Raw genomic sequence first — 23,784 nt, forward strand, 5'->3', positions numbered from 1 at the left:
GGATCACCGTCTGGATTTGGGAGAGAAAGACAGCGAATTGTAGCGAGAATACTCACAATGCTGGTAGGAATAGAGGAATATTCACCCTCTGCCATGACTTCCAGTCATCCAGTGAGACCATGGGTGAGACTGTCAGTGCAATCTGTTGGCACCAGCAGGCAATGCTTCTGCCATGACAGTCCACCTGTAGCGAAGCCAATGCTTTGCCTCGCTGTTTCCACAGGAAAAGGTGGTAAAGTGGGATTTCAAAATTAGCAGAAATGGGTTTAAAGTAGCAAAACAGGTTAACAGAGGCAAAAACCGTCAGAAAAGGGGTCACAAATAGCAAAAATGGGTTTGAAGTGTCAAAAATGTATGTAACAAGCAGTGAAAAGTGGTTAAGAGTGGAAAAATGGGACTACAGAGGTAACGACCAAAGGTGACAAAAATGGGTTTCAAATGACATTAATGGTCAATAGTCTTAAGAGGGGTCAAAGTGTTTAAAAAGTGCCAAAATGGGTGAAAACTGTGGTGAAATGAAATTTAAAAAGTGGCAGAAAGAAGTGGCAAGGGCAGAAAAATTGTGGAAAGGAGTTAGAAGCAGTAAAATGGGTTTGAAGTGGCAAAACTGGGGTTTAACAAGTGAAAAGTGGTTTATAGTAGCATTAATGGGCCAATGTAGGCAACAATAGCCTGAAAGTAGCAAAAATTGGTTAAAAGTGGCAGAAAAATGTTGGAAAGGGTTTAAGAAAGGCAAAAACTGATACAAAGTGGCCAAAATGGAAAAAGAAAATAGTGAAATGAGATTAAAAAGTGGCAGAAATGGGTTTAAAGAGGCAAAAATCAGTTTTAATTGGGTATAAAAGGTGGTAAAATGTGATAATAAAAATAGCAAAGATGGGTGAAAAGTGGCAAAACTTGGTTTAAAGTTCCAAATATGAGCAGGTAAAGTGCAGAAAAATTGAGAAAATTTGGCAAAAAATTATATGAAGTGGCAAAACCGGGCAAAATGGATGAAAAGTGGTAAGTACCAGTGGCAAAAATGGCTTTAGAACGTCAACATCATATCCCAATCACAGTCTGAAACACTTTTTGGCTCTGAAATGAAGTAACTGTTAGCCAATGCTAGCACCAGTGCTACTGATCCATCACACATGCATCAAAAAATCACAGCTAGGGAGGGCCTACTCTCTGGGTTTGTCTGGGGCTCGGCCAATTCTGTAGGCAGGCCTGACTACAACTAGCTAGAGATTTATGTGAATGTATAGCCAATATATGAAGGGCTCTGAAAGGTCAATGTAAGCATGCTGAGTTCAAATATATAATACATGGACAGAACGCTTTTCTGTACTAGAGCTCTTCAGGCGGTGTTTTGTCATGTTTATACACACTTAAACATCGCCTCAAGTTTATATAAAAGGAAATGCACTGCTCAACCGTATGTTTATGAGATAATTATTTAAACTTGGCCTATGTACCACATACTGTATTTTATAACCTACTAAACATGTTTTCAATGCCAGCTGTATACTTGGATTATTGCTGTAATCATTGTAGTAATGATCCACCATGTATGCTGTTACAAGGGCACAATTCAGTGTGGTCTTTTGCAAGATACAGTATATTTCTTTGCAGAATCAAAACTACTGCCACTTGTTTTTAACACTGTATCATCATTTGAGAGCCACTTTGGCACCCTTAATTTAGAGCTAGTTCATGACAGTGCACTGAAACGGCATCATGCTCCACTGGATATCATGAGGATGCTGAAATTAATCTTTTGTGGGGGGAACAACACTTCAAGTTGATTCCTGGCTTAGAAACGAGTGTCTCTTGGGTTGTTTTTAAGTAGCTGTTTGCTTATTTATTTATTTATGCACTACTTTGATGCTGCCATGGTGAAATGCTCGATTTCTGCTGTGAATGAGAACGCCGCCTCCCTCTCACAACCTTGACCTTTCCGGCACCTCTAGCGTAGACGGGATGTACTTTTGGGAAAGTCTCCCCTTCTAGCTTTCCAGAGATACGAGAGATTTAAGGGGGTCAGGAAAGGGGACGGTGAGATAGAAATCTAATTAGGTGATTGTGCTTGAGGGAGCCTCTCTTGCTGCTCAATAAACTCCCACACGCTCGCTCTCCTCCTCATTTCCCTGCCTTGTTTCGTTCGTCTCCTCTCTCTCTCAGCGGTTCGCACTCACCCAGAGATGCCTCCTGAGGACTCCCTGCTGAGGGCGCCGTCACAGGACACAGATCATGGCTCTCTTACTACATCTCTTCTACCGTTCATATTTCTTCAAAGAAATGAGTAGATTTGGACCTCAGTGGAGAATAAAGCTGTCATTTTCAAGTGTCTTGTCTTTGCTCGTTAATCTTTTACCTTCAGTCGGAAATAAACTTGAAAACGCTTCAAAGAATGGAAAAATCAGACCTGGTTGGCAAAGAGCACACTCAGTTGTATTTTTCATAGATCACAGTGGGAAAAGGTGTTGTCTTGGCTTCAGTTCAATGTTTTTCTGCTTATGTGAGAGAAGAAATGCATATGTAAAGAAGTCTGAAATAAATCACTTCTTCAAAGAGGATATACTTCTGCACCTGAAAAAAAGTCATTGGTCTTTTATGCAATTTCTCGACCATCTGTCAGCTTCACATTTTAAGAAATAGACCAGTGTTTCAAGTTTTTAAAGGGTGCATTAGAAAATATTTCTACTCATCCATGAATCCAATATGCTAAGGACCGAAGGATTCAGAGATTCAGAGTTTGAACAGACATGAAAAGTAACTAAATCAGGCCCTGCTTTTAGGGTGCATTCATACCTAAGCTGTTTTTATTACATATGAAGTCCGGTGCACTTAAGCAAACTTTTTTTGTTGTTTTGTGGGGGTAATATGAGTGCTCAAACAAATTTTGTTGCCAGCTTAAAGCCCGTTTCAGACTGGGAGCGTGCTGCTTGCATGTGTCACACGGGTCTGCTCTGGATTCTGGCAGTGAGGCTTTCACACAGGGCGCGAGTTTACTGCTTGTCAGCTGCATCTCCCTGCTCTCAAAGCCCTGTCCTTCACAAGTTTTACCTGAATAAACCCCCTACAAGCTACTTGATTCAGTGTATAGAGGAAGTGTGTTGGGAACTATTCAAAACAAAAGCATTCTGTACAAGTGAAAGGAGTTTCTCTACAGAAATGCTAAACCAGGCTTTCAATTTGAAAAGTACAAACCAGAAAAGCACTTTCTGTTTTTAATCTTTCCTGTGACATATTCTACCAATGTGGAGACAGAAAGTTTCACTAATAGTAGATCTTTAGAGAACAACTTTATAAAATGGTTATCAAGAAACACATTGTAAACATATTCTATGTGCATATTTGCCTTAACAATGTAAATATGGCTCTCCATTTAATATGGTCCATAGCTGTATGCGGTGCGTGGAAAAAATAGGCGAGACTTCGAATCTCTAAACTCTCCGTGCCTGAGCTGCGTGTATCATGCGCGTGAGACGCGGCACACATGCAGGCCGTCTGAAAGCCCTGACTTGTAAACATGCAATCAAACTGAAAATCCAGGCGTGTCGTGGTCGAGACACGTGTGTCACGCTCCCAGTCTGAAATGGGCTTTAGGTCTGCTCTGTGTGAAAAAGGAGGTTTTGAGGTGCTGGTAGCCCAGTGTTTATGTTTACAAGCCTCCTTTCATGCAATATCAGTGTTCCTTCTCTCAACTTTATCCAACATATATTCTGAATAAAAGCTTAGAAATGATCCCCAACCCCCCCTCTTGGTTTGCCTTCAAGTGCACCAGGGTTGGTACGGGGCCAAAGCAGAGCACGGTGGGTTGAAATTGGCTGGATATTTCAACAAAGCCAAACATGGCATAAAAAACATCTTTAAACAATTCTAAATAGGTTGAGATAGGTCTGGCTGCGGAACACAGCTCTCAGATGCCCCTCTTGCAGACCACTACTGTAAAACGCCTTCATCAGTCCAGAAGCATCATCATTTGCCAATAAATTTCTTGGCTTAGAAGTAGTTACACAAATGTAGACCCACTTTAGCTATGTAGTTAAGGTTACAACATGAGCTAACAAAGCCATGTTAGCTTAAGCAATGTTAGCTTTAGAAAATGAGGCTGACATAGCTACAGTAGCTATGTCATAGATGTAGCTGCGTAGCTAATTTAGCTATGTTGGCTTTGACAAAAATAAGACCGTCTAATGGAGGTAACATAGCTTTGTTATCTTTAGCTATATCTAACTTATAGCCATTTTTTAAGCCATTTTTTAAAATCATTTCTGCTGCTAGCTTAGCATTAGCCCCATATTGTTTTCCTGCAATGGCTGTCACATGGCTATGACAACCGATGGTGCACAATTCTTTTGTCACATCATATTTTGTCTTTCTCTCCATTATGAGCTACTCCCTTGTTATGACTTACGTAGTTTGGCAGAGAGGATGCTATGAGCAATGGCTTACATTCAGCCAATTTGAAAAGTACAAGGACAGAATATTTTGAAGTCTTTTTTTTTGTCTCAAAATGATTTTTTTCCCCACGTTTAGGTCCCCAAGAGATGGGAGAACTTTTTCTTCAAACCAAGTCATTATTGTTTACTGTGTCACACATTAAAATCTTTGAGATTTGATTTCCTTTTAGTTCTTTCTTTTGTCCTTTTAGTCTTATATATTTTTGTAATTAAATTGACGTTGCTGCAGCACACTTTTTCTTAAAGCCAAGGTTGTCCTGGAAAAAAAAATGGTCAGAGCTTGACTGTGCACCACAGAGTTAATGTCTAACAAGCTTCTTAAGACAAAAAATACAAGCCAAACAGAATGGTTTAAAAATAGCTTGGGGCTCAGAGGATTCAGTGTTTTGTGATGAGGTTTTAAAGGTTAGGTTTTTAACGTTTAACCTGGTGTCCTAACCCTCACCCTCACCCTAACCCTAACTACAGAGTTATTTTCATTTGTCCTTTATTTAGCCATATTTTGAAAGTTTTATGTGTGTATTACTGTCCAGACAGTAGTGGTGTCTGACAGCATTCGTTGGCAAAGCAGGCCTCTGAGAGGCTTCTGCAGCCAGACTGTCTTGGAAAAGGTCTTCAGAGTGTTGCTACAGTTAGCATTGTTGGCAGTGCAGCCTTTGGTCCTTTCAGGTTAACGCCCACATATCTGTTGTTGGACATTGCTTCAATCAATACGCTAGCACAGCCTACACACAACCGTATTCCCATTCTATGGATCAAAACACTGCTTTACTGTGCCGTGCTATGAGACTCCATTCTTCACTATACTGTTGTGTATTTTCTAGGTCATAGCCCAACATTCAGCCAGAAGGCAGTATCCACTGACCGGTGCTACAGCACTAAATAGTGGTGGTTAGAAAATATTTGACCTGCTTTGGTGCTCTTGACAAAGTTCAGTGTGAGCTAACCAAACCAAACACAAAGAAAAGAAAAAATGCTGCAAGCTTACCCCTGAATAGAACGTCCACCAAACTTTGTATGAAAGTGATCATGGCAGTAGCTCTTAAGTCATGACCCCCAGGAATCAATGCTTGGAATCAATGGTTTGATAGACTCACATAGAAATTCCAAATATTTGGCATGCCATGTTTAATTGATCTGAATAGGGCACAGTGATAGGGTAACTTCTAGCTGGTGATACGCAAAACCAAGTTGCCTTAGTACATCTCAAAACTGAAGGCCAAATTCCATATAACAGTAGCTTTGCAAAGCAGATGGATTCGCCCATTTCGGTGTTTCTCACTGGTGAATCCATCTTGTAAAGCTCCCGTCTGAACTGTTTGGGCCCGGTTAGAGAGTGACAGGACCAATCAGCGTCGAGGGGCAGACGAGCAGCAACAAGAGGCCAGTGCAGTGAGGAAGACATTTGTCTTCACATTTTTTTTTCGTTAAAAGAAGAACAAAGAACAGCATTGAGTTGTTTTCAAAAACGACAAAAGTCGTATACTGACATGTCAACAGCTGCCATGGTTTGTGGCGTTGTGCAGTTCTCTGTGGAGTTTACTCCTTTGGTAGGGGCGTAACTTGGTAGCGGCCATGTCACGTGTTTTGGTGCTCTGATTGGCCCGTAAAGATGTGACAGACAGAACGTTCATCCAATCACCCTTTGAGTTTTTTTTCAAAGGCTCTGCCCTTTCCCAAACGCTGTCTATGAGTGGTTTTCCAGATCTGTCAGTCCTGACAGTAGTTCCTACTTCCTTTTGCTCTATCCCACTAAAAGAAACTACACTTTTTGCACTTTGTCCATGCTGGTATTGAGACGCGATACCATGAAATGACCAATACCTTTACATCCCTAATTAGATCTGTCATCATTATGTTTCAGTCCAAGTAGAACTTGTAAAAAGTTGCATCTTTACTGCAGCACTGCAGGATAGAAGTTCTGGATATCCCAATCTGTCTACCTGCCAGCACATGAAGCCCTCACAAAAGTTTAGCCAGGAAGGCTTTATTCAACTTGATAGGCCTGTTGTTTGTATGTCCTCCTATTCTGCAATTACGTTTGTCACAAATGCTCACAAATGGTTCCTGCTGTCACTGTCTGGGGCTATCAGCAGCCATATCAGCTGTTTTCATCAGGGTGTCACATCTATTCAGCAGCAGCCACATTGTTAGCCTATCATATTGTCTTTAAATTTGACTTTCTTTCCACCTCCAATTAAATGATGGTTCTATTTATGCACCCCTCCACCCTGCCATCACATTCCAGTCTGCTTCATCATTTCATCTTTTCATCAGACTCCACAGAAGTCATCAGCCAGCTTTAGACTCAGGACTCCAGGGGGGATGTATCTTGCTGTTGCTTTGGGAAGATTCCCTTGGTTTCTAGTGTCTCCCTGTTGAGACTGAGTGCATGTTGAAGCACTAATTACCACATCAGTTATTATAATAAATGCTTATTGTGGAGTTTAACTGCCCATTAAATCAATACATGCAAGGTTTTTACTCATAATATACAAAGCTCTGAAAAAGGCCAGGCCTTCCTCAGGCCCAGGCTGCAGAGTCTTCAAAATTGCATTGAGCATTTATGGTCATCTGTCAATCAATCTGCACTTTAAGACTGTATGTAGTTAAATGTTTCTCGCGTAATAACCTTGTGTAATAAAGGCACCAACCTCCTGTCCATTTCTATGTATTTTTCTGCATTTCTAGAGTGCTCATTTTGCAGCATACTAAGAGAAGCGGCATGTGATTTACCCTGAAATCATGCCGTAGCATTTTGTAATTACAAAGTAAGCCATTTTATCCCAAACAGCCTCCCTGAGCTGTTGCTATGACTAAGCCTGTTCTGTGTCTGTGATGCGACGTCAATGCTGAGGAGCTGTTTATTGTGGTGGTACAATCGCGGCCCCGGAAGTGGGTTCGGCAGTAGCTTAGTCACAGCAATGCAAAGCCACGGCTCAGGCTCATAATTCAGAGGCGCGTGCCGTGCTGTAAATGAAAAGAGGCTGTCTCGCACAGACAGGCAACAGGAGCTTAAAAATAACACAATAAAGCAGATGTCTTTATGCGTGAGGGGAAGGTGCGGAAAATATCAGCAGCGCTATTGTTTGAGTAATCAATGTCACAGCTGGATGATAAATGAGGGACACATTTTTTATGGATAAGACAAGAAGAGGAAGGAGAATCTTTGGAGGAGATAGGTGCAAAGGACAAGAATCAGAGGAAAACTGATCACAGTGATGGATAGAGAAAGCAAGACAGAAAAGAGGAGTAAAACAGATAGACATAGGCTGGGTTTAGCCAGGTAAACAAAGCCATGTTTAAGATTTTATAAGCACCCTGTCCGTTAAAGGCCAGACTGCTACTACTGTAACAGCTGAGTAATGGTTTGATGTATTCCCCTCGATGTTATCTGATTCCGTTAGCTTCTGTGAGAGCAGACAAAGGAGTTACAGCTATCGAACATCCTGCTTTTATCATTGTGAGAAATGCCTCACTTAATAGTAGTTCTGGGGGTTGTTTGTCATGAGTGTCTCTGCTGATTTCTAACAGCACAGATGGAGCGGTACTTACTGCAAGATAAAGCTTTCCTCCTATAAAAACAGGAAAAAAAGGACCTGCATGTCGACATTATGTTAACAAAGGCATGTTTGTCTTTGAAGCTTGCAATTCTTAATCATCTAAGGAGGGGTGGGGGAGTCGGGGTAATAAAATGTTAGCACTATTTCACCATTCAAACCATTCACAGCTGCATCAGCGCTACTTTTTAAACTTATGGTTAGGCATTTTCAGAGTGGGGCGGTGCGAGGTACTTAACAAATGTGTCGACACAAGTCACAGATTTGATGACTTTGGACTCGACCATGTCAAGAATGACTTACAGCTCTCCTTTGACTCAAACACCAATGGCTCATGACTTCTCTTAAAAATTAAGCCTCATGACTGGAAAAAACTAGAGAATTAAAAATGTGTAATTGTCTTTCAAAATGCACCAAAAATATTTGTTCTAACTAATCAATACATGTGGCAGAAATGTGTCAATGGGTTAAGCTTCAAATAATGTTAGCTTAACATCTAGCATGTGCATATGAGGACACTACATTCTGGCCTTCCTGCAGCTTAGTTATAATTTCTGCTACAAGAACTTTTTAGATAATTGTCTGGAAAGTCAATCAAGGTTTAAGTTATTTGATTGCAAATTTGAGGTTTGGATATTTGTGGTGACTTGCTTTAAAAAAAATTCTGAAGACTTTTGTGGAAATTAAAAATGTGGGGAAATATGCTTGAATTTTTTCTTTCTTTTTTTACATTGTCATCAGAATTTGGAAAATTTCATTGTATGTTTTTGGGGATTTGGAAATTTTAAAGTACAACATGGAAATTTAGGGGGATGTGTTTGTATATTTCGCAGAGTTTCATTGAAAGCTTGGGGGTATTTATTATTTTTGGGTTGCGTGGAGATTTGGTAAATTTGTTTGGAAGTTTGAAGAAATTGTTTGGAATTTTTGGGTAATTTTCATTTCAATCTGGGAAATTTATTTGCATATTTTTGAGAATTTTCAAACATTAAATGGAAATTTAGGGGATTTTTTTGTATATTTTGAAGGTCTTTAGTGAAAGTTTTTTTTTATTTTGCTTTGAATTTTGAATATTTTTATTGAAATTTCAGGATATTTGTTGAGATGTTTCCATCATGTTAATGGATTTTTTTTTAATATCTAAATTTTGCAGAATTTGCTTATAAATTAGGGGAGAATTTGTTTTGAAATTTGTTCTTAAGAAATTCATATGTATTTAAGGGACATTTGGGGGATATGTTCTTTATTCTTTTAGAATTTCATTGAAAATTTGGGGAAATTTGATTTTAACTTATTTTTATGGCATTTTCATGGGAATTTGGGGAATTTGGGAACACAGGAAAAGCTTCATAGAATGATGTTACTGTTACAGGTTCATGCATTCTACCTTGGCTTTTGCTTTACAGCTCATGATGTACTGTGATAAATATCAACACAGACCAGACCAACGGTAGTTGGCACCACTTTTTTGCCATCTTTTCTCTAGCATTAGGTCAAACTTCTAATTTTAAGAAAACAGGGTATATTTAGGTGGTGGGTGGAAAAGTGACTTTTTGGACTGTGCATCCCTCAACTTAACAACAAATTGCTGTCGACTGCATAGCTGAGATGCAAACTCTCAATTGCTAAAATAAATGGTTTTAAAAGTGCTGCACAGCTGGACTGGAACTGCGTGTTGTGGAGTTTGTTAAAAGTAGTCGACATCTTAAGTAAAGACAGTTTAAAAACGATTTTTCCCTCTGGCAGAGCCCCAAAACAGACTGCTTGCTATTCACTTGTGCAACCTATAGTCTGGAATTTATCATATCTAAGCTTTTTTTTATTTATTTAAGAAAACATCACTGTGCATTACTTTGCACCAGCAAGCCCCTTTGTTCTAACACTATTTCAATGTGAATTTAGTCAAGTAGATGGATAGTTCTAATCAAGAATTTTGATATGAGAGCATCCCAGTTTGAGGTCCTTTTAGGAAACACAGGTTTGAAGATTATCCAGCTATCATTTTACTGTAGTGGATATAAAGTTTTATCAGCTTCTTTTTTAATCACTAATACATAATTTCTACTCATCAAGTGAACATAGAAGGATCATGGATTGTGTCATTCACTATCAAAAAGAAAGAGCCAAAATTTTACTCTGTAGAAGAACTTCCACTCAGCTCCTCTGGTTTTCAGATTTAATATGTGAGATTTTGAGGCCAGTCCATAAAACAGTACAGCCGAGGATTCTGGGTGATGGGAGCAAAACACTGCAGGCTTTAGTGTGTCGCTGCTATCTCAGTTTACGTATCAACGTTGGATCTCTCCAATTCCCCAGTCTTCATAGAGGGTTCTCCCCTCTCTTCATGTGTAGACAGATTTGCCTTTTTGCAGTCCAGTCCATCAAAATGTCCTCATATACCTTGTACTTTGCTTTGTGGTCTGGTTGTATTTTATCTCTTTTGCAGGCATACAGTATATAATGAGCTAAAGTAGAGTTAAAGAAAGTGACTTGCGGATGGAAGGTAAAATGCTGACAATTTCCTCAATGTAGAACTCACTTTCCTTGTTGATATTTAGGTTGTTTCTTCTTAAATTAGTCTAATGACATGGCACAAATGGCCCTGACTGTACAGCTATACAGCCTGGCTTCTGCACTAACACTCTGGCCAGTTCTCATTAGAGGGGGACAGACCTGCATCTCCTGAGACTAATACACCTTCTAGTGGCAAGTACCTCATGCAACCCCACTTCAAAACATCCAAACTATCCCTTTAATCTTCCTCCCTGCCCATTTGTATCCCATCTGTTCCCTCCTTATGCAACTCCTAGAACAGTGTTGGTCATTTAAGGTGATAATGAGGGAATATAGACATATTTACATGCAGTGGGAGCATCTTCTGACAAACAAGCTCATTGTGTAGAATAAGTGAGAACAGCTGACAGTGTTTGCAGTGGGAAGAACTGCTTGCAAAGACAGACATGAGTGGGATGTGCTGTTATTTAACAAATACTGAAGCTATCAACATGGCAAAGACAGAAAATAAAGAAAGTGAGCATCCAGAAAGTCACTGACAGAGCTCAACTTTTTCTGTAGACCCGGTTAAAAAAATAATGTTTTAGTGACAAACGCCATCTGTGCTTCATGTCTAATGTATTCCTCAAAACTGTGATAGACAACACAGCAGCAGATGCATTTGCAGACTTGTTAAAATGTTTATTTTGGAGATGTGTTGCAATGCTGTGTTCATAGATGCCAGAATGTCAAGACTCATTTTAAAAAGTAGGAATGTTAACCCAAAGGAAAAAAAAGTAATACTTCCTTTTTAATATGTAACCTGAAAGGGGACATGCAGATTTAAAACTTATATATAGTAAAAAAAAAACTTTAATGCAAAAAATTTGGAAAAAGCCTCTTTTTTCACCAAACTATTTTTAAATGCCTGGAGTCCCGGTGGGGGCAGATTATAGAAAAAAGAACAACAGATATAATCCATGTGTCAGCATAGGTCTGTTTTAGATATACAGTGTCATGAAGAAGTATTGAATAGGAACATTTGTCACACTTAAATGCCCAATAATAAATCAATTAAATACTAAATGCAATTTAAAAATTATATTGATCAAGGGAATAAAAGCCATGAAAACTTACCTGGCCCTTTTTGAAAAAGCAGTTGCCCCCTTAATTTGATAATTGGTTGTGCCTTGGCAACAACAACTGCAAGCAAACGTCTGTGCTTAGTTTTTCACATCGCTGTAGAGGTATTTTGGTCTGTTCTTCTTTGCAGAATTGTTTTGGTACAGCCACACTGGGGGGTTTTCAAGTGCGAACAGCCTGCTTAAGGTTATGCCACATCTCAGTCTGATTCAAGTCTGGACTTTGACTGGGCCACTCCAAAACCATTGTTGTGTTTGCCATTCAGAGGTGGACTTGCTGGTGGGTTTTGGATCACTGTCCTGCTACAAAACCCAAGTGCACTTGAGCTTTGAGGTCAGGTACTGTTTGTCGGACAGTCCTTCAGGATCTACTGGTAGAGAGCAGAGTTCATGTTCCATTAATTACTGCAAGTGGTCCAGGTCCTGAAGCTGCCCTAGACCATCACCACACTAGCATCACCATGTCAGACAGTTGTTATGGTCTTTTTTATGAAATGCTGTGATGGTTTAACACAAGATGTAACGGGAACAACACTTTCCAAAACTTCACTCTTTGTTTCATCAGTTCAAGGGAGATTTTTCTAAAAGTCTAGATGCTTTTTGGCAAATATGAGACAAGCCTTTGTGTTCTTTTTGGTCGGCAGTGGTTTTGGCCTTGGAACTCTCCCATGGATGCCCTTTTTGCCGACTTAACTGAGTCAAGTGAGGTCTTTAGAAGTTTTTCTTGCTTCTTTTGTGACCCCTTGAATGAGTCGACGATTAGCTCTTGGAAAAATTTTGGTAGGCCAGGCACTCATGGGAAGTTTCACCACTGTTACACGTTTTCTCCATTTGTGGTTAGGGACTCTCACAGTGGTTTGCTTGAGTCCCAAAGCCTTAGCTTTGTAACCCCTTTTAGACTGATTGATACCAAAGACTTTTTTTTTTACCTCATCTGTTGTTACGGCCTCCAAGATAAATGAACAGCAAATTAAGGCTAAACACAAAGAGACACTTAACATATGAAAACTCACGTCAACAATGAATGACCTCTCCCATGGATGCCATCTTTTGCCCAGTCTCTTTCTTATTGTTGAATCACACTGACCTTGACCGAGTCAAGTGAGGCTTCCAGGTCTTTAGATGTTATTCTGGGATCTCATGGATAAGTCATCGATGCGCTCTTGAAGTATTTCTGGTGGGCCGGCCACTCCTGGAAAGGTTCACCACTGTTACTAGTTTTCCCCATTGTGGATAATGGCTCTCACTTTAGATCACTGGAGTCACAGTACTTAGAACTGGCTTTGTAACCCTTTAAAGCCAGATAGATGTCAATTACTTTCTCACAGCAAACTATCAAGACAGTGTATTGCTTTGAGTCTGAGTCAAACAAATTTACAAACCCCTTGCCCCAACTGTGTCTGGATGGGCACATCAACAATCTTTACACAAGGGGTCTGACCAGGCCATGTGTCTTATATGAAGTCCTTTATTCTTAACCTCTGGCTATACAACAAAAGCCTTCAAAAATTGGCTAAAGCTGTTTTCCTCTGACAAGCTGTTGGGCTCCAACTGAGTTCCAAAGAAGTCTCTTTGTGTTTTTCATGAAGAGAGTTTCAGGTACAATAGTTAACAATCTGTCTTTTTTTCTGAACTGAATTTTGTCTTCAACATTTCTCGTTTATTTCTAAGACTTGATTTTTTCCTCAGTGAGCGTAGGCAGAAAACAGAGGTGAAGGAAATCCAAATAAAAAGAAATATGTGGACTCATGTGTGATGTGGAAACGGAGCAGATGGAAGTGATATGAAAAATATCATCCATCAGCTTGTGGTGTGACACAGGCAGCAGATTAGTGGGATAAGAAGAGAATGAATTGTCACTGAGAGGCCTGTGTTTAGGTGAAAAGATCTCCAGGGGATGTTTGATGTGTGTTCAGCTCATAGTGAATCCTATCTCACCTTATTGTGTCCATACAGAGTTCTCAAAATTGGATCACAGTTGAGTTTTATCTTTGAATGTGGGTCACTATTATTGCATCGAACAAAAGAACTAAACCTTCACAGAGTCCCTGCGTCTCTGTTCGTCTGCATTTGGATTTTCCCTTTGCTCCTTACCGCTAATACAGCCACCACACTGAATATCGCTGTCCTTTTCTGCTCCTAAAGAAAAGCTTTTTAGTGAGGCACTCCATGATAGTTTTGCATTTCTAACATGAAGACGTTTTTTCTTCATATTGCCGTGTCAACTTTCTGGAGAAAGAAGTTTTTATCTCTTTGCGACTGGAGCCACTTTGAACCACACTTTCATAGGAATCCTGTTTCTGATGAATTCAAGCACACTCACTCAGTCTCCCTCCCTCACTCTTAAAAGAGGCGTTTGAAACGAAAAGTGCTTTTCATGTTTGGTTTCATGTTCCCCTTGAGTTGATCTGAGGAGAAAATCTAACCTTTGTTTCTTTTCATGAATGTTATTCTAATTTCCATCTCGGTTTCTTGTTTGCTCCTTTCTCTTCAGCTCATTCACACCATCAGCGTGGTGGATCGAGACGAGCCGCAGACGGGACACCGATTTTACTTCACCCTGGCCCCGGAAGCTTCCAGCAATCGACACTTCACCCTGTGGGATGTCAAAGGTAAGAGGGCAGAGGCCTTGTATTGGGGTGACTAGCAAGGAAGTGAGCAACTGTACTGAAGACATCATCAGCATAATTTCTAACACGGCCTCTAAAGATGGTTTCACACATGTGCTCCCGAACATTTCTAGAAAATTCCGGGGTGCCTCCCTCAGGAATTTCTTGACTCTTCTTTTCAGCTTTTTTCAGGAGTTTCATTTTTCTTCTCATAAATCAGTGCTATTAGCCACACTCTGTGTCTCGTCAGTTAATTTTTTCCCTGTTGGACCGAATGGGAGGACGGTCTCAAAAAGTAGAACATGCAAAAATAGGAGCTGTGGAAGCCCAAGATGGTTGATGAAGCAACTAAGTCTACATTCTAACAGTTTTTGTTACACTTAAAGGTTTCAGATCACTGAACATGTTTTAACATTAGACAAAGATACTTCAAAATGCAGTTTTAAACTATGATGTTATTTCTGACAAGGAAGGCCATCCAAACCTACAAGGCCCTATGTGAAAAAGTTATAGCCCCCTAAACCTAATAACTTGTGCCAACTTTGGCAACAGTAACAGCTAGCAAGCGTTTGGGATAAGTGGCAATGGGTTTGCATCACTGTGGAGGAATTTTGGCCAATTCTTCTTTGCAGAATTGTTTTAATTCAACCACATCTTAGGATTTCCCAGCTTAAACTGCCTGTTTAAGGTCATGCCACAGCTTCTCAGTCAGATTTAAGTCTGGACTTTGACTAAGCCACTCTAAAACCTATTTATCTTATCTTTTAGCAATTCAGAGGTGGACTTGCTCATGTGCTTGGGATCATTGTCCTGCTGCAAAAGGGTGTGCAGGATGTTTGAGTTCTTGTGGCATGTCTATATATAAGTGATTTGGCCTTAAACCCTGTTTTGCTACTGCAAAAAAATTGCAACACACTGCATAAGAAACCCCACACATGCTCCACTGGCCTAGCTTAAGATTGCTAAATTAGCATGTCAAACTAAACGCTGTAATTTGCATAAAAAAACACTTTGAAATGTTGCAAACCAAATTTAATCCATTTATGCCCATTTTTACCTCCGCCAAGGAGGTTATGTGATCGGCAGGGTTTGTTAGTTAGTTCGGCAGGGTTTGTTAGTTAGTTTGTTAATTAGTTTGTTAGCAACATAAGTCAAAAAGTTATGGACGGATTTTGATGAAATTTTCAGGAAATGTCAGAAATTCTGATCAGGATCACCATCTGGATCCAGGAACTTTTTAAAGGATTCTTTACTATTGGGAGATAGGGCTAATGGTGGAGGTCTATGCTCTCCAAGTGCTTTTCTAGTTTTACTAATATTCTTATGCACACGGTTATATTAATTGGGTCCCATGTGAACATGTTCTGCAGTCATTTCCTCCATTTTTAAGTCTAATGTCTAGAAAACCTTATTTGAATGACTGGCAACTACTGTTGCCAGTGGATACCACTATAAGGGTAAAATGGGAATAAGGATACAAAAACACATTAAATTTAAGATTAATTATTTCAAAAGAGCGTCCCACATTAGGAAACCCTTGTTATAAGACAGCATATGTGACTAAAAGTCAAATAGGTGACCTGTAGCCTATTATTGGTGGTTGTGAACTACTAACATCTTGAGTCTGTCATTATACTTATACTAATAGAACACTAGGACACTAATAGAAGCCACTAATAGAAGCCACTAATAGAAGCCAATCAGAATTGAGTATTTACCAAGACCATGGTATAAATATAAATGTTGCACCAGTCATGGGATGCAAACATCAACATCACAGTATAGGCTTTTGTATTTTATGTGGATGTTATTTTTCTTGAATAAGTTGAGGTGCAGCATTGCTACCTACCTGATAACTTCACAATAAAGCTCTTAGAAGTTAAAGAAAACATTTCCTGCAGTGAAGAGAAATATAAAGGCTTGGTGAAAAGCTTGAGGGCACACTGCAAATGTAGACCTTGAGGAAATAATGATTTATCTTTTAAAGCTGCAGAGTCAAAAGCTTTTATGAGTGCTTACCAATAACTTCACCATAGGTGCCAGATGGTTGATAATGTTCTTTTAAGAACAAAAACTCATAGAGTGTGCTACCAGAATGGACACTTTTTCAAAGTCAATGCAAAATTGTTTTATTTTTGTGTGACTAAGCATGCTCCTGATAATCAAACTGAATTTTCTTCATTTTTTGGGATAAACACCACCTGTTCTGCTCCTCTAAGCAGAGTGATTTTATTAAAGTAATGTATTCCACTGATGACTGACACCATGTACTTGCAAAGACATGTTTCCAAGGTTTGTCTGAGGAAGTTTCACACCGTGTAAACTACAAGGCTAAGCAGAGCTATTTTTCTTTGCTTTGAAATAATTCCTATCGAAGCATCTCATTAAACAAAGATTTTGTACAAGAGAGCCAGTAGCTGACATTATTTTCTCAAGTGTCAACTCAAAAAAATGCAAACGCATCATTTATACAAAGCCTCCGCAATGCAAGAGTGCACCAAAATCAGTGCGCTCCCCTCTGTGATGACTCTGCCTTACCACAGGATGAGTTTTTTTCATGCTTGTCCATGCTTTTTTTGCAAACGTGCTTGCAGATTCCTCGTTTAGAGATGTGTACTTAAGTGGATGTGACATCTGGCTAAATCAAGATTGATCTGACACCAGGAAAATGTCAGGGGGAGCAGCCCGTGCTAGGGAAATGTCACCATGTGAAGGCAGCAAGGTCTGCTGCAGTGCAGTAGACATACATGCATGCAGACACGGGTACACAAATAACACGTCTTCCCAACAAACACATGCATGATGCACATGCATTGGTATGGATTAAGAGGAGGTATGATAGAAGTCTTCCTCCTGCTCATCTCTTTTTCTGCACATAAATCAAACAAACATACCTTCTTGCAGAGTGTTGACTTTTCAGCTTCCCTTCTTTGTAGTTCTGTTTTAAAAATCACATTATGTTCATACTTGGATGTAAATACAACCATTCCTTATCCGTCGTGTCTGCACAAACAAACAAATACACATATCTGCTCAAATATTTATGTATTTTCGAACCAAAATACTCCCTTAGACCCGGTGTATACTTTGGTGAAAGACAAACAGAACCCCACACAGACTTTTTATCCTCCCACCCTGCTTCTTTTTTTCCACTCTGGTGTCTCTTTTCATGGACACATTTGTCAACCTGTCACTTTCAATCTGTCACTTCTTCTTTTCCCCATCATGGCCTCACATTGCGTTCTGTCTCGAAGCCTTGACACACAATGATGAAAAGGCATTTTTTCCCCATGTTGTTAAACTCTTTTAAGCTGCCGCCAGCAGTCTGTAAAGTATAACCTCATATTTACCGCATCGACTCTGCTGTTACATGACAAACCAACATTTTACCTGGAAAATTTCCTACAGTGTCTGTACGATGAAACCTTGTGAAGGGGACAAAGGGAAGGAATTTCACATTTATTGGATCAGTTTTATGTCTTACAATGCAATTGTCAGAGTTTCTTTATATTCGATTTCATTCTTCAAAGTTTCTTTTACTGCAGGCATTCTCTTCAAAGCTTGAACAGCTGAGGTAAAATGATGTACACCCAGGAAGAGTTATATTTACACTGTTAAAACCCCAGTTTCTGGATTCAGGACTAACCTGAGGGCCTAACAGGGTCAACTTTTTAACCATTAGCTGTCAACCTTGCTTCACCAGTAATAAGATATGAAAAAAAAAAAAAAAAAAACTAGCACTGATGAAAAATAATTTTGGCATTTAAAAAGTTAAAAAGATAAGTTTAAAGGCTCAAAATGTTAGAAAAGTAAATTTATTAGTTTAAAAAGGTCAAAACATGAAATTGAAATGGAAAAATAATGTTTTTAAATGGCAGATATATTAGGAAGAAAGTCAAAATTATGAGCTCAAGAGGTCAAAATATGAAATAAAATTTGTAATCATGAAATTAAAAGTCAAAATATGATTCAAACGTTTTAATTGTTAGTCTAAAAGGTCAAACTATGGGATTATGAAGTCAACGTTTGGAGTTGAAAATATGAGGTTAAAATACAAACAAATTGGTTAAAAATTATAATAATGAATCTTAAAGCTCAAAATATTATATTAGAAGTCAAAATTATGAGTTGAAATGCTCAATGTATGAAATTAAAAGTCAGAATCCTAAGTTTGAGTCCTAATTGTGAGATGCTAAATTGAAAATACGAAATTAAAACACAAATTAATTTATTTTCCCACATTCCTGACTTCTTATCTAAATATTTTTACTTCATACTTTTTCAGATTTTATGACTTAACAAGGATATCTGTAACCATCGAGGATACATTTACATTTTTATACTTGAGGAAATCTTTAGACCTCATACTGATGGGCCAGTTAAACAGAAATATGAGATCATCTTGCAGGCCGGATTTGGCCCCCGGGCCTTGAGTTTGACACCTGTGTTTTAAAGGTATCAAATTGCAGGACAGTGAAATTATAGTGGTGGGTCAAGCGCTTTCCTCCATTCAGATTGTAGCATTTTCTTTAAATTGAGAGGATTGTATTTCTACTGAGTACTGCCTCATTTTTCATGATTTGGAAGGTTATTTTATTTTATAAGCTAAGAGATTTTTTATCTGATTGAAATTTTAACTGGGGTTTCATAACACAGTGACCTGTCATACAACAAACCTAAATACAGATCTATTTATTTTTTACTTTACGGGATCTTTAAATAAGAGTGCAAAGTTTGAAGAAAGTCACCAAAAGTGTTTCTGAGATACTGCATTCAAAATCAAAGGGTGCATAAAATCCCCACAGCCTTGAGCTTTGACCTAAAAAATGTAACCACTTCATTCTTGAGTCAGGATTAATATTTGTGCAAAATTTGAAACCTGAAAATCTTCTGGGGCCCACTAAAACCTTCATACAACCATAACATAGGACACACAACATTTAACTCAATATTCTTATTTAATAAACAGAGAATTTCAATCAATGCAGGGGCATTAATGAGCATGCAGCATCAAAGAGTATCATTAATGGGCTGCCATTGTTTATTTTTGACCAGGCATCTGCAAGGTCACCTTCTAATATTCATAATGTTTCATAAAACTCTTTAGTTGAAATATTCATGTCTCAAAAGAAAATCATAGCCTAAATACTTACAATCATGGAGTGAGCACTGTAGTAGAATATTTCACCAAGTGTCCCTAGTTAATCCAGCACCACTTGAACTGTGACACCAGTTGTGTAGTTCAGACAAAATAAAGATTAAAAAAGGTGCCATGTTATTGAAACCTCTTCTTGTGTTTTATTTGTCCAGAGCTTTCTGAAAGCATAAACATGTATTCAAGGATTTCATGACAATTTAAAAATATGATTTCAACTTTCAACAATATATTTATGGTTTTTATTTATTGTAAATGACCTCTTGCAGCCCCCCTGCAGCACCTCCAGGGCCCACCAGTGGGCTCCGGCCCACACTTTGGGAAGCACTGGTCAAGAAACTGAGGAATGGACATAAGTCCCATTGGCCTTGACTTTTAACCTCCAAAATCAAATCAGTTTATCACTGAGTCAGAGTGGTTGTGCAAAGTCGGAAGAAAATCCCTTAGAGATTCCGTAAGATTTGGGGGTTTCAAGAAAGGTCCACATGGACAGACAGACAACATAAAATCATAATTCCTCCGGCCTTGGCTACCCCAAGCATGAAGGCATGAAAATATCTGCATATTCAGTAAGTTATATTCTGTACTTAGTGTTATAAAATAAAATGTTTTTTTCCAAATTACTTTGATCTCATTCCAAACACTTGACAGGTACAATTTGCTATCTACATTGGCAGATATTTTACAGTGGATATTTTTAAAACAATGCTTTTCCTCCCCATTTAAAAAAAAGAATAAAAAATTGCCCATACATGCTCAATTCTCAAACATCTTTGTCCCCATCTAAACAAAAAAAGCGCACTGAAAATTAGTGTGGTATTTTCATGATTCATCTCTATATTCTAACAGGTCCAGTCCACTAAAGCTGGGTGTACACTGCGATTTCAAGCCGACCATACGACAGCCGTGGCAGAATGTCATCTCATACTGTGCGACTGAATCGTTTTCGACGCACGACCATCACTCACGAGTTGTGTGCACAACCGAAGTGCTCACACTGTGCATCTGAGATCAGGACGGACTGTGACAGAAACCCACAGAGTTTCCTTTTAAAAAGTCTCACACGCTGAGAGTGAAGTGTTTCCAGTCATATTCTCTCTCTCTCCCCCTCTATCTCTCCAGCTTTCTCTCTCTCTTGCTCTCTGTCCCTCTCCTGCTATCTCTCTCTGTCTCACACACAAAACCAGCATCACCTCTGTGTCAGCTGCAGGTCCGCGGGTAGGATATTTCCTGCTCTTTCCTGCTATTTCCTTTATCATAGCGGGCGTGCATCAGAAAGTCATTCAAGCCGCTGTCATGGTAATTTAGGATGTTGTCTGACTGTTTACAAAGGAAAACAAACCCTCAAAGTTGTTTATTCTGCTTGTGTTTCTGCTTTTACTGTGAAGTGTCTGAAGTCGTACGATCAAAATATCAAACATGCAAGAAATCCTCTTGATCAGTCGCGAGCAGGTCGTGGGGTCGTAGTTGGGCCGTGGTCGGCCGTCGTATCCCCTGTACACAGCACGACAAATGATGCCCAATCCGACCGAAAGTCGGCCCACTTCAGAGTGAGTTGTGCAACTCAAAATTTGTGGCTGAATCGGAGGAAGATTGCACAGTGTACACCCAGCTTAAGAGACAGCAACTATGTCATGAACACAGAAAGCGTCAACCTTCCTCAGCAATGACCATTTCATTTTCACAGTTCCACTTATAGGAGCTTGTCAGGAAACAGGGAAATGAGGCACATTTGCAGAACCCGGTGTCTTACAGTTACCCTAGAGCTACAACCACTCAAATTGCTAACAATTAATTTGGAAAGGAGAAAAGCCAAAACAAGCCAAAACAATGAGCTATTATTGTTTTTAATGATGCTAAGAAAAGAGAAAACTGAACCACACAAGTGCTAAGGGAGACTGAAGCAAAGCTCTCCTAATGTGAAAAAGGAAAGACCACCAGACATGTTTTACTGCAGGAGAAATAAAAATACTGTGTAATAGCATCCAACACCAACAAACTACAATTTCAGAGCAATTGGTAAATACAATTCACAAAGAACGGTTCCAGAACTTCCTAAACACAGGGAAATTCTCTCACTATCTCTGATGGTGAAATAATGAGTCAGCACAGAATAATACATCCCAAGAGTTTTTGTAAGCTTGCCACACCTGGCCCTAATAAGGGCTAATCAGCCACGGACACACCTGTCACTGCAGTGACTGTTTCACAGTCAGTGAGTGACTGGAGTGATCTCCCTCACAGGACTGGGTCTTATCCAAAACTTCCAACATTTGCAGCAGTGGCCTTTGTGGTTCATGCAGACATCTCTATTCATCAACAGAGCCAGAGAGCAACTGTGTGCATGTGAGATCATGTCAAAAGTCCAGTTAGCAGCATTAACACCAGCATGAGTTTTGCTATTTCTGCTGCTGCCATGTAAATGAGAGGGATAATGTTATTTAAAAAAAAGTGATACCAAACCACCGCACAGTGTGACATTTAAAGCCCAAAACTTTATTTTACCCATCTACACATATGCGCTGCAAATGTGAAAGTTTCTACAAATGTTCTCCCTGGAAGTAGCATTTCAAAGGTATACTTTCAGTGACCTGTAATGCTGTTTGCATGTGTATGACAGGTCAAAATGCAAAGAATAGCACCTACATGTAGACTTTGATGCAACCAGAATACCTGTAAAAAATATAGAGACATGCACCATCATGACTGCAAGTGCAACATGGATTATCACCCCCTATACTTGCCTAGATATGATAAAAAATTAGTCTTTGTTCATGGTGTACTGGAGGTGTGTCTGTTTAACAGCTTCTCTGTCTCTTTAAGTTATAATCCTGCTTTGAAAGAAAACAGTGGTACACCATTAAAGTCCCTGTAAAGTGATGAAAAAATCTGTATTTTAGGTCTGTTGTTTGACTGGCCACTGTGTTGTCTAAGATTAGAAAATTAAGCTTCAATATCACAAAAAAAATCAGGCAGTAAAATCTGCTCTAGGAGGGTGTGGGTTAGTCAGATGAATGAGCTGAAGCCACACCCACTCATGAGAAAAACAATCCTCTCAGCATCTTTATTTTGATGTTGCTCTTCAAAATAAAAGTCTTCAGTGATGATAAGCATTCAAGGCTGTTATTGTGACAGACTTGGCAGGAATAGAACATGTCTATCATCTGGTTCTTTACTAAACCTCAGCATCGTGATGCTAACAAACTGGAAGGATTCAGCAGTTTCTGCTTTGAGAGAGACAAAGCCACAGTCTGCGATTTTTTTATCATCCAGGACTAAAGACAAGTGAAATATGAATTTAAACGCCTTCGGCAGGTAAGATATTCAAACCAGCTGCATCTAGTTCAAGTGAAAAACAGATAAGTTCTCTAGCAATTAGCCTTTCTCCTGACTTTATGGTGAATTCTGATCAGAGCGCAGCTGCCTGGCTCTGTGCAAGAGCACAGAGACAATAGTTGGGGGATTAAATTTACTGTTTTCTGGCACAAATCTCTCCATTATAATTTTAATGACCCATAGGCCACCATGGCTGATAGATTTGACAAATTAACATCACAATGAACAAAAACACAGCATGTAGCTGGCTGTAAACTTTCAATGAAGGCAGTGACACTGGCAAACAACATACTGTTCTGAGTTGAACTGCTCAGTGATTTTACATCATTGTAGTGTTGGAGGGGGGGTGGGGAAATTCCCCAAAGGGATCGGTGATGTCATGGGCTTATATATTTGCCCTTCTAAAATCAAAGTAAGCCTGGAAAGCAACCTTATTCCAACATATCTATTGTGTTTAGACACAAATTTTGGATTTGACTTTACAGGAATTTAGGAAGTAGTCCTTGTGGGAAGTGAAGGTTTGATTGAAAAGATTGAAAGATTGCAATAATGCATAGTTTCATACAACACTGACAAACAATATGTCACCTTTTAACCTTTATTTCCACTTTATCTCCATGAATCACAAATCCTTTTTTACCTGGAAAGACCCAGCAATGCTCATCACCACCATATAGCAGAGACAGAGAATGTTCCATTTAGTGACAATTCATTCATTTAATCCCTTTATTGCTTAAGTGGCTGTTTTTTGCTTGCGCTGCCTTTCTATCTCTAATGAATACAGGGTACAAAGTAATTTTGAGAAAGTTCAAGTTCAGGTTCAACATTGTCTACCAAAGAAAAACAAGAGCATTTGCTTTTTCAGACATTTTAACCGGGCCTCTTGACCATGACCGTGATCTTGCTGTTACATTTCACAAGTGGGTCTTAATAGACATGCCAAGAGCGTTGCATAAGAGCAGGCAGTGTGTTTGTGTTGATCAGTTCATCCATTTTGATTCTGTTTTCACATATATCCTTCAAAGCACATTCCAAGATGCC

General features: G+C 39.2%; 1 protein-coding gene across 1 annotated transcript in view; it reads left to right on the forward strand.

The window, feature by feature from the left end:
- The window catches only part of LOC121507014 (cadherin-22-like), a 184,413-nt gene that overhangs the window by 135,474 nt on the left and 25,155 nt on the right, over positions 1-23,784 (forward strand). The window contains exon 9 of the mRNA XM_041783121.1: positions 14,138-14,255. Within this exon, the coding sequence (XP_041639055.1) occupies positions 14,138-14,255 (118 nt within the window). The remainder of the gene's footprint in view (positions 1-14,137; positions 14,256-23,784) is intronic.

The sequence above is a fragment of the Cheilinus undulatus genome, linkage group 3 (genome assembly GCF_018320785.1).
Source record: "Cheilinus undulatus linkage group 3, ASM1832078v1, whole genome shotgun sequence".
Lineage (NCBI taxonomy): Eukaryota > Metazoa > Chordata > Actinopteri > Labriformes > Labridae > Cheilinus > Cheilinus undulatus.